The sequence below is a fragment of the Taudactylus pleione genome, unplaced genomic scaffold (genome assembly GCF_031769625.1).
Source record: "Taudactylus pleione unplaced genomic scaffold, aTauple2 ptg001039l, whole genome shotgun sequence".
Lineage (NCBI taxonomy): Eukaryota > Metazoa > Chordata > Amphibia > Anura > Myobatrachidae > Taudactylus > Taudactylus pleione.
The window spans coordinates 1,327,329-1,346,257 of NW_028285440.1; the positions used below are offsets into that span (position 1 = coordinate 1,327,329).

At 39.5% G+C, this 18,929-nt stretch overlaps 1 protein-coding gene across 1 annotated transcript in view; it reads left to right on the top strand.

Moving 5' to 3' along the window:
- LOC148454021 (uncharacterized) overlaps positions 1-17,491 on the top strand; it is a 293,607-nt gene extending 276,116 nt beyond the window's left edge. The window contains 2 exon segments of the mRNA XM_088461339.1: positions 14,571-14,675; positions 14,678-17,491. Coding sequence (XP_088317465.1) covers positions 14,582-14,675; positions 14,678-16,992 — 2,409 coding nt within the window. The 5' untranslated portion in view covers positions 14,571-14,581 and the 3' untranslated portion in view covers positions 16,993-17,491.
- Positions 17,492-18,929: the final 1,438 nt, after the last annotated feature.

Sequence of the window (18,929 nt, forward strand, 5' to 3'; positions counted from 1 at the left end):
GAGAATGCTCTGACATAATGTATAAGGACAGGTATAATAGAGAATGCTCTGACATAGTGTATAAGGACAGGTTTAATAGAGAATGCTCTGTCACGGTGTATAAGGACAGGTATAATAGATAATGCTCTGACGGTGTATAAGTACAGGTATAATAGAGAATGCTCTGACATAATGTATAAGGACAGGTATAATAGATAATGCTCTGACACGGTGTATAAGGACAGGTGTAATAGAGAATGCTCTGACACGGTGTATAAGGACAGGTATAATAGAGAATGCTCTGACACGGTGTATAAGGACAGGTATAATAGAGAATGCTCTGACATAATGTATAAGGACAGGTATAATAGATAATGCTCTGACACGGTGTATAAGGACAGGTATAATAGATAATGCTCTGACACGGTGTATAAGGACAGGTATAATAGATAATGCTCTGACATAATGTATAAGGACAGGTATAATAGAGAATGCTCTGACATAATGTATAAGGACAGGTATAATAGAGAATGCTCTGACATAATGTATAAGGACAGGTATAATAGATAATGCTCTGACATGGTGTATAAGGACAAGTATAATAGAGAATGCTCTGACATGGTGTATGAGGACAGGTATAATAGAGAATGCTCTGACATGGTGTATAAGGACAGGTATAATAGAGAATGCTCTGACATGGTGTATGAGGACAGGTATAATAGATAATGCTCTGACATGGTGTATGAGGACAGGTATAATAGAGAATGCTCTGACATAATGTATAAGGACAGGTATAATAGAGAATGCTCTGACACGGTGTATAAGGACAGGTATAATAGATAATGCTCTGACACGGTGTATAAGGACAGGTGTAATAGAGAATGCTCTGACATAATGTATAAGGACAGGTATAATAGATAATGCTCTGACACGATGTATAAGGACAGGTATAATAGAGAATGCTCCGACACGGTGTATAAGGACAGGTATAATAGAGAATGCTCTGACATAATGTATAAGGACAGGTATAATAGATAATGCTCTGACACGGTGTATAAGGACAGGTATAATAGATAATGCTCTGACACGGTGTATAAGGACAGGTATAATAGATAATGCTCTGACATGGTGTATAAGGACAGGTATAATAGAGAATGCTCTGACATGGTGTATAAGGACAGGTGTAATAGATAATGCTCTGACACGGTGTATGAGGACAGGTATAATAGAGAATGCTCTGACATGGTTTATGAGGACAGGTATAATAGAGAATGCTCTGACATGGTGTATAAGGACAGGTATAATAGATAATGCTCTGAGACGGTGTATAAGGACAGGTATAATAGAGAATGCTTTGACATGGTGTATGAGGACAGGTATAATAGAGAATGCTCTGACACGGTGTATAAGGACAGGTATAATAGATAATGCTGTGACATGGTGTATGAGGACAGGTATAATAGAGAATGCTCTGACATGGTGTATAAGGACAGGTATAATAGAGAATGCTCTGACATAATGTATAAGGACAGGTATAATAGAGAATGCTCTGACATAGTGTATAAGGACAGGTATAATAGAGAATGCTCTGACACGGTGTATAAGGACAGGTATAATAGATAATGCTCTGACACGGTGTATAACGACAGGTATAATAGAGAATGCTCTGACATAATGTATAAGGACAGGTATAATAGATAATGCTCTGACACGGTGTATAAGGACAGGTGTAATAGAGAATGCTCTGACACGGTGTAAAAGGACAGGTATAATAGAGAAAGCTCTGACATAATGTATAAGGACAGGTATAATAGAGAATGCTCTGACATAGTGTATAAGGACAGGTATAATAGATAATGCTCTGACATGGTGTATGAGGACAGGTATAATAGATAATGCTCTGACACGGTGTATAAGGTCAGGTATAATAGAGAATGCTCTGACACGGTGTATAAGGACAAGTATAATAGATAATGCTCTGACACGGTGTATAAGGACAGGTATAATAGATAATGCTCTGACACGGTGTATAAGGACAAGTATAATAGATAATGCTCTGACACGGTGTATGAGGACAGGTATAATAGAGAATGCTCTGACACGGTGTATAAGGACAGGTATAATAGATAATGCTCTGACATGGTGTATAAGAACAAGTATAATAGATAATGCTCTGACATGGTGTATAAGGACAGGTATAATATATAATGCTCTGACATGGTTTATGAGGACAGGTATAATAGAGAATGCTCTGACATGGTGTATGAGGACAGGTATAATAGATAATGCTCTGACACGGTATATAAGGACAGGTGTAATAGAAAATGCTCTGACATGGTGTATAAGGACAGGTGTAATAGAGAATGCTCTGACACGGTGTATAAGGACAGGTGTAATAGATAATGCTCTGACACGGTGTATAAGGACAGGTGTAATAGAGAATGCTCTGACACTGTGTATAAGGACAGGTGTAATAGATAATGCTCTGACATGGTGTATAAGGACAGGTATAATAGAGAATGCTCTGACATAGTGTATTAGGACAGGTGTAATAGATAATGCTCTGACATGGTGTATAAGGACAGGTATAATAGAGAATGCTCTGACATAGTGTATTAGGACAGGTGTAATAGAGAATGCTCTGACACTGTGTATAAGGACAGGTGTAATAGATAATGCTCTGACACGGTGTATAAGGACAGGTGTAATAGAGAATGCTCTGACATAATGTATAAGGACAGGTATAATAGATAATGCTCTGACATGGTGTATAAGGACAGGTGTAATAGAGAATGCTCTGACAGTATATAAGGACAGGTATAATAGAGAATGCTTTGACACAGTGTATAAGGACAGGTATAATAGAGAAAGCTCTGACACGGTGTATAAGGACAGGTGTAATAGAGAAAGCTCTGACATGGTGTATAAGGACAGGTATAATAGATAATGCTCTGACATGGTGTATAAGGACAGGTATAATAGATAATGCTCTGACACGGTGTATAAGGACAGGTATAATAGATAATGCTCTGACACGGTGTATAAGGACAGGTATAATAGATAATGCTCTGACATGGTGTATAAGGACAGGTATAATAGATAATGCTCTGACACGGTGTATAAGGACAGGTGTAATAGAGAATGCTCTGACATGGTGTATAAGGACAGGTATAATAGAGAATTCTCTGACATAATGTGTAAGGACAGGTATAATAGAGAATGCTCTGACACGGTGTATAAGGACAGGTATAATAGAGAATGCTCTGACATGGTGTATAAGGACAGGTATAATAGAGAATGCTCTGACATAATGTATAAGGACAGGTATAATAGATAATGCTCTGACACGGTGTATAAGGACAGGTATAATAGAGAATGCTCTGACATAATTTATAAGGACAGGTATAATAGATAATGCTCTGACATGGTGTATGAGGACAGGTATAATAGATAATGATCTGACACGGTGTATAAGGACAGGTGTAATAGAGAATTCTCTGACACGGTGTATAAGGACAGGTGTAATAGAGAATGCTCTGACATGGTGTTTGAGGACAGGTGTAATAGAGAATGCTCTGACACGGTGTATGAGGACAGGTATAATAGATAATGCTCTGACACGGTGTATAAGGACAGGTGTAATAGATAATGCTCTGACACGGTGTATAAGGACAGGTGTAATAGAGAATGCTCTGACATGGTGTATAAGGACAGGTATAATAGATAATGCTCTGACATGGTGTATGAGGACAGGTATAATAGAGAATGCTCTGACATAGTGTATAAGGACAGGTATAATAGATAATGCTCTGACACGTTGTATAATGACAGGTATAATAGATAATGCTCTGACACGGTGTATGAGGACAGGTGTAATAGAGAATGCTCTGACACGGTGTATAAGGACAGGTGTAATAGAGAATGCTCTGACACGGTGTATAAGGACAGGTGTAATAGAGAATGCTCTGACATGGTGTATTAGGATAGGTGTAATAGATAATGCTCTGACATGGTGTATAAGGACAGGTGTAATAGAGAATGCTCTGACATGGTGTATAAGGACAGGTATAATAGAGAATGCTCTGACACGGTGTATAAGGACAGGTATAATAGAGAATGCTCTGACACGGTGTATAAGGACAGGTGTAATAGATAATGCTCTGACACGTTGTATGAGGACAGGTATAATAGAGAATGCTCTGACATAGTGTATAAGGACAGGTATAATAGAGAATGCTCTGACATGGTGTATAAGGACAGGTATAACAGAGAATGCTCTGACATAATGTATAAGGACAGGTATAATAGATAATGCTCTGACACGGTGTATGAGGACAGGTATAATAGAGAATGCTCTGACATAATGTATAAGGACAGGTGTAATAGATAATGCTCTGACACGGTGTATGAGGACAGGTATAATAGAGAATGCTCTGACATGGTTTATGAGGACAGGTATAATAGAGAATGCTCTGACATGGTGTATAAGGACAGGTATAATAGATAATGCTCTGACACGGTGTATAAGGACAGGTATAATAGAGAATGCTTTGACACGGTGTATAAGGACAAGTATAATAGATAATGCTCTGACACGGTGTCTAAGGACAGGTATAATAGAGAATGCTCTGACATAATGTATAAGGACAGGTATAATAGAGAATGCTCTGACATAGTGTATAAGGACAGGTTTAATAGAGAATGCTCTGTCACGGTGTATAAGGACAGGTATAATAGATAATGCTCTGACACGGTGTATAAGGACAGGTATAATAGATAATGCTCTGACACGGTGTCTAAGGACAGGTATAATAGAGAATGCTCTGACATAATGTATAAGGACAGGTATAATAGAGAATGCTCTGACATAATGTATAAGGACAGGTATAATAGATAATGCTCTGACACGGTGTATAAGGACAGGTGTAATAGAGAATGCTCTGACACGGTGTATAAGGACAGGTGTAATAGAGAATGCTCTGACACGGTGTATAAGGACAGGTATAATAGAGAATGCTCTGACATAATGTATAAGGACAGGTATAATAGATAATGCTCTGACACGGTGTATAAGGACAGGTATAATAGATAATGCTCTGACACGGTGTATAAGGACAGGTATAATAGATAATGCTCTGACATAATGTATAAGGACAGGTATAATAGAGAATGCTCTGACATAATGTATAAGGACAGGTATAATAGAGAATGCTCTGACATAATGTATAAGGACAGGTATAATAGATAATGCTCTGACATGGTGTATAAGGACAAGTATAATAGAGAATGCTCTGACATGGTGTATGAGGACAGGTATAATAGAGAATGCTCTGACATGGTGTATGAGGACAGGTATAATAGAGAATGCTCTGACATGGTGTATAAGGACAGGTATAATAGAGAATGCTCTGACATGGTGTATGAGGACAGGTATAATAGATAATGCTCTGACATGGTGTATGAGGACAGGTATAATAGAGAATGCTCTGACATAATGTATAAGGACAGGTATAATAGAGAATGCTCTGACACGGTGTATAAGGACAGGTATAATAGATAATGCTCTGACACGGTGTATAAGGACAGGTGTAATAGAGAATGCTCTGACATAATGTATAAGGACAGGTATAATAGATAATGCTCTGACACGATGTATAAGGACAGGTATAATAGAGAATGCTCCGACACGGTGTATAAGGACAGGTATAATAGAGAATGCTCTGACATAATGTATAAGGACAGGTATAATAGATAATGCTCTGACACGGTGTATAAGGACAGGTATAATAGATAATGCTCTGACATGGTGTATAAGGACAGGTATAATAGAGAATGCTCTGACATGGTGTATAAGGACAGGTGTAATAGATAATGCTCTGACACGGTGTATGAGGACAGGTATAATAGAGAATGCTCTGACATGGTTTATGAGGACAGGTATAATAGAGAATGCTCTGACATGGTGTATAAGGACAGGTATAATAGATAATGCTCTGACACGGTGTATAAGGACAGGTATAATAGAGAATGCTTTGACATGGTGTATGAGGACAGGTATAATAGAGAATGCTCTGACACGGTGTATAAGGACAGGTATAATAGAGAATGCTCTGACATAATGTATAAGGACAGGTATAATAGAGAATGCTCTGACATAGTGTATAAGGACAGGTATAATAGAGAATGCTCTGACACGGTGTATAAGGACAGGTATAATAGATAATGCTCTGACACGGTGTATAACGACAGGTATAATAGAGAATGCTCTGACATAATGTATAAGGACAGGTATAATAGATAATGCTCTGACACGGTGTATAAGGACAGGTGTAATAGAGAATGCTCTGACACGGTGTAAAAGGACAGGTATAATAGAGAAAGCTCTGACATAATGTATAAGGACAGGTATAATAGAGAATGCTCTGACATAGTGTATAAGGACAGGTATAATAGATAATGCTCTGACATGGTGTATGAGGACAGGTATAATAGATAATGCTCTGACACGGTGTATAAGGTCAGGTATAATAGATAATGCTCTGACATGGTGTATGAGGACAGGTATAATAGATAATGCTCTGACACGGTGTATAAGGTCAGGTATAATAGAGAATGCTCTGACACGGTGTATAAGGACAAGTATAATAGATAATGCTCTGACACGGTGTATAAGGACAGGTATAATAGATAATACTCTGACACGGTGTATAAGGACAAGTATAATAGATAATGCTCTGACATGGTGTATGAGGACAGGTATAATAGAGAATGCTCTGACACGGTGTATAAGGACAGGTATAATAGATAATGCTCTGACATGGTGTATAAGGACAGGTGTAATAGATAATGCTCTGACATGGTGTATAAGGACAAGTATAATAGAGAATGCTCTGACATGGTGTATGAGGACAGGTATAATAGAGAATGCTCTGACATGGTGTATAAGGACAGGTATAATAGAGAATGCTCTGACATGGTGTATGAGGACAGGTATAATAGATAATGCTCTGACATGGTGTATAAGGACAGGTATAATAGAGAATGCTCTGACATGGTGTATGAGGACAGGTATAATAGATAATGCTCTGACATGGTATATAAGGACAGGTGTAATAGAAAATGCTCTGACATGGTGTAAAAGGACAGGTGTAATAGAGAATGCTCTGACACGGTGTATAAGGACAGGTGTAATAGATAATGCTCTGACAGGGTGTATGAGGACAGGTATAATAGATAATGATCTGACACGGTGTATAAGGACAGGTGTAATAGAGAATTCTCTGACACGGTGTATAAGAACAGGTGTAATAGAGAATGCTCTGACATGGTGTTTGAGGACAGGTGTAATAGAGAATGCTCTGACACGGTGTATGAGGACAGGTATAATAGATAATGCTCTGACACAGTGTATAAGGACAGGTGTAATAGATAATGCTCTGACACGGTGTATAAGGACAGGTGTAATAGAGAATGCTCTGACATGGTGTATAAGGACAGGCATAATAGAGAATGCTCTGACATAGTGTATTAGGACAGGTGTAATAGAGAATGCTCTGACACTGTGTATAAGGACAGGTGTAATAGATAATGCTCTGACACGGTGTATAAGGACAGGTGTAATAGAGAATGCTCTGACATAATGTATAAGGACAGGTATAATAGATAATGCTCTGACATGGTGTATAAGGACAGGTGTAATAGAGAATGCTCTGACAGTATATAAGGACAGGTATAATAGAGAATGCTTTGACACAGTGTATAAGGACAGGTATAATAGAGAAAGCTCTGACACGGTGTATAAGGACAGGTGTAATAGAGAAAGCTCTGACATGGTGTATAAGGACAGGTATAATAGATAATGCTCTGACATGGTGTATAAGGACAGGTATAATAGATAATGCTCTGACACGGTGTATAAGGACAGGTATAATAGATAATGCTCTGACACGGTGTATAAGGACAGGTATAATAGATAATGCTCTGACATGGTGTATAAGGACAGGTATAATAGATAATGCTCTGACACGGTGTATAAGGACAGGTGTAATAGAGAATGCTCTGACATGGTGTATAAGGACAGGTATAATAGAGAATTCTCTGACATAATGTATAAGGACAGGTATAATAGAGAATGCTCTGACATGGTGTATAAGGACAGGTATAATAGAGAATGCTCTGACATAATGTATAAGGACAGGTATAATAGATAATGCTCTGACACGGTGTATAAGGACAGGTATAATAGAGAATGCTCTGACATAATTTATAAGGACAGGTATAATAGATAATGCTCTGACATGGTGTATGAGGACAGGTATAATAGATAATGATCTGACACGGTGTATAAGGACAGGTGTAATAGAGAATTCTCTGACACGGTGTATAAGGACATGTGTAATAGAGAATGCTCTGACATGGTGTTTGAGGACAGGTGTAATAGAGAATGCTCTGACACGGTGTATGAGGACAGGTATAATAGATAATGCTCTGACACGGTGTATAAGGACAGGTGTAATAGATAATGCTCTGACACGGTGTATAAGGACAGGTGTAATAGAGAATGCTCTGACATGGTGTATAAGGACAGGTATAATAGAGAATGCTCTGACATAGTGTATTAGGACAGGTGTAATAGAGAATGCTCTGACACTGTGTATAAGGACAGGTGTAATAGATAATGCTCTGACACGGTGTATAAGGACAGGTGTAATAGAGAATGCTCTGACATAATGTATAAGGACAGGTATAATAGATAATGCTCTGACATGGTGTATAAGGACAGGTGTAATAGAGAATGCTCTGACAGTATATAAGGACAGGTATAATAGAGAATGCTTTGACACGGTGTATAAGGACAGGTATAATAGAGAAAGCTCTGACACGGTGTATATGGACAGGTGTAATAGAGAAAGCTCTGACATGGTGTATAAGGACAGGTATAATAGATAATGCTCTGACATGGTGTATAAGGACAGGTATAATAGATAATGCTCTGACACGGTGTATAAGGACAGGTATAATAGATAATGCTCTGACACGGTGTATAAGGACAGGTATAATAGATAATGCTCTGACATGGTGTATAAGGACAGGTATAATAGATAATGCTCTGACACGGTGTATAAGGACAGGTGTAATAGAGAATGCTCTGACATGGTGTATAAGGACAGGTATAATAGAGAATTCTCTGACATAATGTATAAGGACAGGTATAATAGAGAATGCTCTGACACGGTGTATAAGGACAGGTATAATAGAGAATGCTCTGACATTGTGTATAAGGACAGGTATAATAGAGAATGCTCTGACATAATGTATAAGGACAGGTATAATAGATAATGCTCTGACACGGTGTATAAGGACAGGTATAATAGAGAATGCTCTGACATAATTTATAAGGACAGGTATAATAGATAATGTTCTGACATGGTGTATGAGGACAAGTATAACAGAGAATGCTCTGACATAGTGTATAAGGACAGGTATAATAGAGAATGCTCTAACATGGTGTATAAGGACAGGTATAATAGAGAATGCTCTGACATAATGTATAAGGACAGGTATAATAGGTAATGCTCTGACACGTTGTATAATGACAGGTATAATAGATAATGCTCTGACACGGTGTATGAGGACAGGTGTAATAGAGAATGCTCTGACACGGTGTATAAGGACAGGTATAATAGAGAATACTCTGACACGGTGTATAAGGACAGGTGTAATAGAGAATGCTCTGACATGGTGTATTAGGATAGGTGTAATAGATAATGCTCTGACACGGTGTATAAGGACAGGTGTAATAGAGAATGCTCTGACATGGTGTATAAGGACAGGTGTAATAGATAATGCTCTGACATGGTGTATAAGGACAGGTATAATAGAGAATGCTCTGACATAATGTATAAGGACAGGTATAATAGAGAATGCTCTGACACGGTGTATAAGGACAGGTATAATAGAGAATGCTCTGACATGGTGTATAAGGACAGGTGTAATAGATAATGCTCTGACACGGTGTATGAGGACAGGTATAATAGAGAATGCTCTGACATAATGTATAAGGACAGGTATAATAGAGAATGCTCTGACACGGTGTATGAGGACAGGTATAATAGAGAATGCTCTGACATAATGTATAAGGACAGGTATAATAGAGAATGCTCTGACACGGTGTATGAGGACATGTATAATAGAGAATGCTCTGACATAATGTATAAGGACAGGTATAATAGAGAATGCTCTGACATGGTGTATAAGGACAGGTATAATAGAGAATGCTCTGACACGGTGTATAAGGACAGGTATAATAGAGAATGCTCTGACATAGTGTATAAGGACAGGTATAATAGAGAATGCTCTGACATAATGTATAAGGACAGGTATAATAGAGAATGCTCTGACACGGTGTATAAGGACAGGTATAATAGAGAATGCTCTGACATAATGTATAAGGACAGGTATAATAGAGAATGCTCTGACACGGTGTATAAGGACAGGTATAATAGATAATGCTCTGACACGGTGTATAAGGACAGGTGTAGTAGATAATGCTCTGACACGGTGTATGAGGACAGGTATAATAGAGAATGCTCTGACATAGTGTATAAGGACAGGTATAATAGAGAATGCTCTGACATGGTGTATAAGGACAGGTATAATAGAGAATGCTCTGACATAATGTATATTGACAGGTATAATAGATAATGCTCTGACACGGTGTATGAGGACAGGTATAATAGAGAATGCTCTGACATAATGTATAAGGACAGGTATAATAGAGAATGCTCTGACACGGTGTATAAGGACAGGTATAATAGAGAATGCTCTGACCTAATGTATAAGGACAGGTATAATAGAGAATGCTCTGACATAGTGTATAAGGACAGGTATAATAGAGAATGCTCTGACACGGTGTATAAGGACAGGTATAATAGATAATGCTCTGACACGGTGTATAAGGACAGGTATAATAGAGAATGCTCTGACATAATGTATAAGGACAGGTATAATAGAGAATGCTCTGACATAGTGTATAAGGACAGGTATAATAGAGAATGCTCTGACACGGTGTATAAGGACAGGTATAATAGATAATGCTCTGACACGGTGTATAAGGACAGGTATAATAGAGAATGCTCTGACATAATGTATAAGGACAGGTATAATAGATAATGCTCTGACACGGTGTATAAGGACAGGTGTAATAGAGAATGCTCTGACATAATGTATAAGGACAGGTATAATAGAGAATGCTCTGACATAGTGTATAAGGACAGGTATAATAGATAATGCTCTGACATGGTGTATGAGGACAGGTGTAATAGATAATGCTCTGACACGGTGTATAAGGACAGGTATAATAGAGAATGCTCTGACACGGTGTATAAGGACAAGTATAATAGATAATGCTCTGACACGGTGTATAAGGACAGGTATAATAGAGAATGCTCTGACATAATGTAAAAGGACAGGTATAATAGAGAATGCTCTGACACGGTGTATAAGGACAGGTATAATAGAGAATGCTCTGACATAATGTATAAGGACAGGTATAATAGAGAATGCTCTGACATAGTGTATAAGGACAGGTATAATAGAGAATGCTCTGACACGGTGTATAAGGACAGGTATAATAGATAATGCTCTGACACGGTGTATAAGGACAGGTATAATAGAGAATGCTCTGACATAATGTATAAGGACAGGTATAATAGAGAATGCTCTGAGATAGTGTATAAGGACAGGTATAATAGAGAATGCTCTGACACGGTGTATAAGGACAGGTATAATAGATAATGCTCTGACACGGTGTATAAGGACAGGTATAATAGAGAATGCTCTGACATAATGTATAAGGACAGGTATAATAGATAATGCTCTGACACGGTGTATAAGGACAGGTGTAATAGAGAATGCTCTGACACGGTGTATAAGGACAGGTATAATAGAGAATGCTCTGACATAATGTATAAGGACAGGTATAATAGAGAATGCTCTGATATAGTGTATAAGGACAGGTATAATAGAGAATGCTCTGACATGGTGTATAAGGACAAGTATAATAGAGAATGCTCTGACACGGTGTATAAGGACAGGTGTAATAGAGAATGCTCTGACATAGTGTATAAGGACAGGTATAATAGAGAATGCTCTGACATAGTGTATAAGGACAGGTATAATAGAGAATGCTCTGACATAGTGTATAAGGACAGGTTTAATAGAGAATGCTCTGTCACGGTGTATAAGGACAGGTATAATAGATAATGCTCTGACACGGTGTATAAGGACAGGTATAATAGAGAATGCTCTGACATAATGTATAAGGACAGGTATAATAGATAATGCTCTGACACGGTGTATAAGGACAGGTGTAATAGAGAATGCTCTGACATGGTGTATAAGGACAGGTATAATAGAGAATGCTCTGACACGGTGTATAAGGACAGGTATAATAGAGAATGCTCTGACATAATGTATAAGGACAGGTATAATAGATAATGCTCTGACACGGTGTATAAGGACAGGTGTAATAGAGAATGCTCTGACATAATGTATAAGGACAGGTATAATAGAGAATGCTCTGACATAATGTATAACGACAGGTATAATAGATAATGCTCTGACATGGTGTATAAGGACAGGTATAATAGAGAATGCTCTGACATGGTGTATGAGGACAGGTATAATAGAGAATGCTCTGACATGGTGTATGAGGACAGGTATAATAGAGAATGCTCTGACATGGTGTATAAGGACAGGTATAATAGAGAATGCTCTGACATGGTGTATGAGGACAGGTATAATAGATAATGCTCTGACATGGTGTATGAGGACAGGTATAATAGAGAATGCTCTGACATAATGTATAAGGACAGGTATAATAGAGAATGCTCTGACACGGTGTATAAGGACAGGTATAATAGATAATGCTCTGACATGGTGTATAAGGACAGGTATAATAGATAATGCTCTGACACGGTGTATAAGGACAGGTGTAATAGAGAATGCTCTGACATAATGTATAAGGACAGGTATAATAGATAATGCTCTGACACGGTGTATAAGGACAGGTATAATAGAGAATGCTCTGACATAATGTATAAGGACAGGTATAATAGATAATGCTCTGACACGGTGTATAAGGACAGGTATAATAGATAATGCTCTGACACGGTGTATAAGGACAGGTATAATAGATAATGCTCTGACATGGTGTATAAGGACAGGTATAATAGAGAATGCTTTGACATGGTGTATAAGGACAGGTGTAATAGATAATGCTCTGACACGGTGTATGAGGACAGGTATAATAGAGAATGCTCTGACATGGTTTATGAGGACAGGTATAATAGAGAATGCTCTGACATGGTGTATAAGGACAGGTATAATAGATAATGCTCTGACACGGTGTATAAGGACAGGTATAATAGAGAATGCTCTGACATGGTGTATAAGGACAGGTATAATAGATAATGCTCTGACACGGTGTATAAGGACAGGTATAATAGAGAATGCTTTGACATGGTGTATGAGTACAGGTATAATAGAGAATGCTCTGACATGGTGTATAAGGACAGGTATAATAGAGAATGCTCTGACATGGTGTATGAGGACAGGTATAATAGATAATGCTCTGACACGGTGTATAAGGACAAGTATAATAGAGAATGCTCTGACACGGTGTATAAGGACAGGTGTAATAGAGAATGCTCTGACACGGTGTATGAGGACAGGTATAATAGAGAATGCTCTGACATGGTGTATAAGGACAGGTATAATAGAGAATGCTCTGACACGGTGTATAAGGACAGGTATAATAGATAATGCTCTGTCATGGTGTATAAGGACAGGTATAATAGATAATTCTCTGACACGGTGTATAAGGACAGGTATAATAGATAATGCTCTGACACGGTGTATAAGGACAGGTGTAATAGATAATGCTCTGACATAGGGGCATATTCAATTGGGCACTGGCGCCCAATTTTTGAATACTGTGGGTATGCGCTCTCCCGATACCCACGGTATCCAATTTAAAAAAAGTGGCCGCGCGGTTTTCAGTTCTGAAAACCCTGCACCTCGTAAATTATATATAGAAAAAGAAAAAAATCTTCCCTTACCTGCTCTGGGGTCTCCGCGGCTCCCGGTGGCCTCCCCTCTATCTTCTCACTAGAGAGGGGGCTGCTGGGAGACTCCATAGTCTGGTGGGAGGGGCACCAGCTCTCATTCTAACTCCCTGCTACATGCTCCTTCCTTCCTATCTGTGTCACCCTTTTTGTCTTCCTCTCCCTTTTAGAATGTAAGCTCTTACTAGCAGGGCCCTCTACCCTCTTGTGCTTCTCCCTACTTTACTTTCATCTACTTCTTACCCCCCACCAGGGCACCTAACACTTGGTGCTTATGCTCTGTTGCTTATCTGGGTGTTATGGTCACTTATATTATCCATGTCCTGTTCCTGTATTGTTTTGTACTTTAAGTCACTGGTCACCTATTTGTGTATGTACTGTGTAAGGCGCTGCGGAACACTTGTGGCGCTATATAAATAAATGATGATAATAATAATACATACATGATCTGATTTTGTGCTGCAGATTCTGGGACCATGAATGGAATCTCCTCAGCTCTGGAAGCATTTGGAGAGACGATCCGGCCTGCACTCTGCTCCAGCTGTCCCCTATACTCGGAGGGAAGTGTGGAGAGGAGACTGCAGATAGTGGACACGAAGCTCAGCATATGTCTCCTATAGAAGTAATGATGCCATTTCACTGCCCTATATGTGGAAAACATTTTGGACAGAGACACAATCTGGTTAAACACCAGCGTATACATACTGGTGAGCGCCCATACAGTTGTGGCCAGTGTGGTAAGAGCTTCATCCAAAAACAGCACCTCACCAAGCACCAGAGGTTACACACTGGGGAGAGACCTTACATCTGTCAAGTATGTGGCCGTGGGTTCAGCCTGAAACACAACTTGACAACCCATCAGAGAATTCATACTGGAGAAAAGCCGTACACCTGTGCTGAGTGTGGTAAGAGCTTCAGCCGCAAAGAAAATCTGCGCACTCATCAGAGGTGTCACTTGAAGAAGAAAGACTGCACGTCACTTCCAGAGGCGATAATAAAAGCCTGCGGAGCCTCCATAGGTTTAGCACCAGCAAATGTCCATAATGAGCCTTCTGAAGTTACACCAAGTAGAGGGAATCCCCGACCTTTTATATGTCCTCAGTGCGGAAAGCGGTTTGGTAACAAGCAAACATTTGTCAATCACTACAGAATCCATACAGGAGAGAGACCTTATGGCTGCTCTGAGTGTGGCAGGAGCTTTATACAGAAGCAGCACCTCACAAAGCACCTCCGTACACATACAGGGGAGAAGCCTTATGGGTGCACTCAGTGTGAAAGATGGTTTAGCATGAAACACAACCTGTTTACACACCTGAAAACACACACCGGAGAAAAGCCTTATAGCTGTCCTGAGTGTGGAAAGAGATTTACACGACAAAGTACCTACCAAGCCCATTACAGAATCCATCACCGCTCATCACTCGAGCAGCGTCCATCAGCAGATGCGTCGGATATGTCACATCATGTAGTGGAAGTGAAGTTTACACCTAAAAATGTCCACATGATGAAAGTGTACAAGTGCAGTGTCTGTGTGAAAGACTTCAAGCACAAGCACACTCTGACCAATCATCTCCGGATTCACTCCGGCGAGAGACCGTATTCTTGTGAGGTCTGTGGAAAGAACTTTATCCAGAAGCAACACCTGACAAAGCATGCCAGGCTGCACACGGGAGAAAAGCCCTTTACCTGTGAGCAGTGTGGGAAAAGCTTTAGTGTGAAACATAATTTGATAGCCCATCAGAGGATACACACAGGGGAGAGACCTTTTTCCTGCCCAGACTGCGGAAAGAGCTTCAGTCGAAGGGGAATCCTTACAGTGCATGGGAGAATTCATTGTGGAGATGAAAGAAAATCTTCTACTGGAATGATTTCCTCTGGAAGTTCTAGTACAGAGGAATCGCTGCTGGTCAGTGAAAGTGTAGAAAGGTGTAATTTGCAGAGCACTATGGTCATGTCCCTCAGAGCCTCATCGTACACTTGCTCTGTATGTGAGTATACTTGCAGGAGCCAGCGGAGCCTCCGGAGACATGAGAAATCCCATAAGGGTAACGCACTTTTCTCTTGCACGCGCTGTGGTCAGTTATTTGGACAGAAGCAGGATCTCAAGCAGCATGAGCATCTTCACAATGGGGAGAGAATTCATGAATGTGGTCAGTGCAAGAAAACCTTTCTACAGAAGAAGCACCTGACTAAACACCAGCAGCTACACACAGGAGATAAACCCTATGTATGTAATCTTTGTGGTAGGAACTTCAGCCTCAAACACAACCTTCTCACTCACACGAGGATGCACACTGGGGAGAAACCTTTCTTGTGCACTAAGTGTGGAAAATGCTTCAGCCGTCGGGAGACACTGAATAAGCATCAGCGGAGCCATCAGAGACATCCTAGCAGTACTACCTCAATGCCAGAGGAGCAGTGTGTGAGAACCAGCCTAAAACCTTTTAAAAAAAGACCACATTTTCGTGTTTTTATGTGTTCAGTGTGTTGTAAAATGTTCAACCAAAAACACACCCTTATTAATCATGTAAGGATTCACTCAGGAGAGAGGCCATATACCTGCCAGATATGTGGGAAGAGTTTTATTCAAAAACAGCACCTGACTAAGCACATCCGTCTTCACACAGGAGAGAGACCATATAGCTGCCACCAATGCGGACATAGCTTCAGCCTGAAGCACAACCTGACAACCCACCAGAGGATCCACACCGGAGAAAGACCATATGGTTGCAACCAATGTGGAAAGAGGTTTAATCGTCGGGGCATTTTACTGAGTCATGAGAGACTTCATCTCCAAAGTGCTCTACATGTTCAAGGAAAGGATGAGAACCGCCCTGTGATGGTTAAAGAAGAGGTCACATCCCCATTGGAGACCATATTTAATTAGGGCTAAGTATGTGCATTGATTAACCACAAGAGAGTTCCCACACCCATACTGCGGGGGAACTTCCATACAATATTACATGTAATAATAACAGCTTTCTGGAAGATAGACTACACAGTGACATTATGTAGCAGTGTCACCAACAAGTTATATAATGTCTACTTGGATCAGGTCCCCTGTGTGCTTCAGGAGGGTAATACATCTCTTTCTGATCGGCTCCCACACATGGAAAATCTGAATTTTGATAATGGTTCTCCTAATACTCATTACTTTATCTACAAGAAGTCTAGAGAATTATTTCGGGATGAAATAGAATCTATTAGGTGCTGACTTATGTTAAGTGTAAAATTATATTTGTGACAGGAGATTTCTATTCTTTTAGCAACAGTAAATACAAGTGAAGAGGCTCCTTTTTGTCCCCCCAAGTGTCCAGAAAGCTTTGTAAGACATTTCTCAAGTATACTTCAGCCCACAAGCATAGTATGTCATTTTTATTGTAATAAGTTTCACAACATTTCTCAAAAAACTATTAGACAAGGCTATAATAAAAATGAAAGCATAATTGTCATTAATTCATTTTCATATGGTCTTCTGTTGATCTGATTAGAAGTTATTACACAAGTATATGGTCTTATTACACCAGTATATGGTCTTCTGTTGATCTGATTAGAAGTTATTACACCAGTATATGGCCTTATTACACCAGTATATGGCCTTATTACACCTGTATATGGTCTTATTACACCAGTATATGTTCTTCTGTTGATCTGATTAGAAGTTATTACACAAGTATATGGTCTTATTACACCAGTATATGGTCTTATTACACCAGTATATGGTCTTTTGTTGATCTGATTAGAAGTTATTACACCAGTATATGGTCTTCTGTTGATCTGATTAGAAGTTATTACACCAGTATATGGTCTTATTACACCAGTATATGGTCTTATTACACCAGTATATGGTCTTCTATTGATCTGATTAGAAGTTATTACACCAGTCACTGAGGGCCTGATTCAGCAAGGATCGCAATAGTGATTATACGTGCAGTCTCACTGCAATCATATGCTAATCCACTGCAATCCCTATGCCGTCGCAGCATAACATTAGGACGCCCATCTTACCTTACACACAACCGTAATACTTAGCAAGACTGCAAAACCATTGGTAAATCGGTAACATCGCAGCCTCACACACCTGCACAAGCTCTGGCCTTACTCGGAAATTGTTAACCTTCCTGTACGCAGTGAGTACACAAGCTGCGTTCAGCATCGCAGTGGATAATTTATGCACGCCCCGGCAATGGCGTTCAAACGCACTGGCACGCCAGCATTTTGCCGACCACCCCCTCCATCACCTCTCCCAAATGGTCACTTCCTGTCAATCACTCTGCGATGGGTCTAAATGGTCTCTGAGATCACAGTCCTGATCACGGTAGCTGGTCCGATTGCGTGCGTATTATCAGTTGCGATCCTTGCTGAGTCAGGCCCTGAGTTAATTCTCCTGATGGGACCTCCTCTTCCTGCAAGTAACTGCTGGAGCCGCTGCTGCCAAACCCAATGGTCACATTAAAATGAACAAATTATGTGATTTAAATAGCAACAACCAACATAATAATATCATCTTGTCATGAGTTTTGTAATGTAATATTATATACCACTATAATACGTTACCTTTCGGCTAGGTGTGGAGGTGCTGGTACAGATCAGAGCAGAACAGGTGATGGCGTAATTCACTCTCAGGGCCTCATTCTGTAAGGATCGTAATTGCAAAGCTACACACAGGCTATAGATATAGGATGTATACACGCAGGCTATAGATATATGATTTATACATGCAGGCTTTAGATATATGATTTCTAAACACAGGCTATAGATATATGATGTATGCACGCAGGCTATAGATATAGGATGTATGCACGCAGGCTATAGATATAGGAT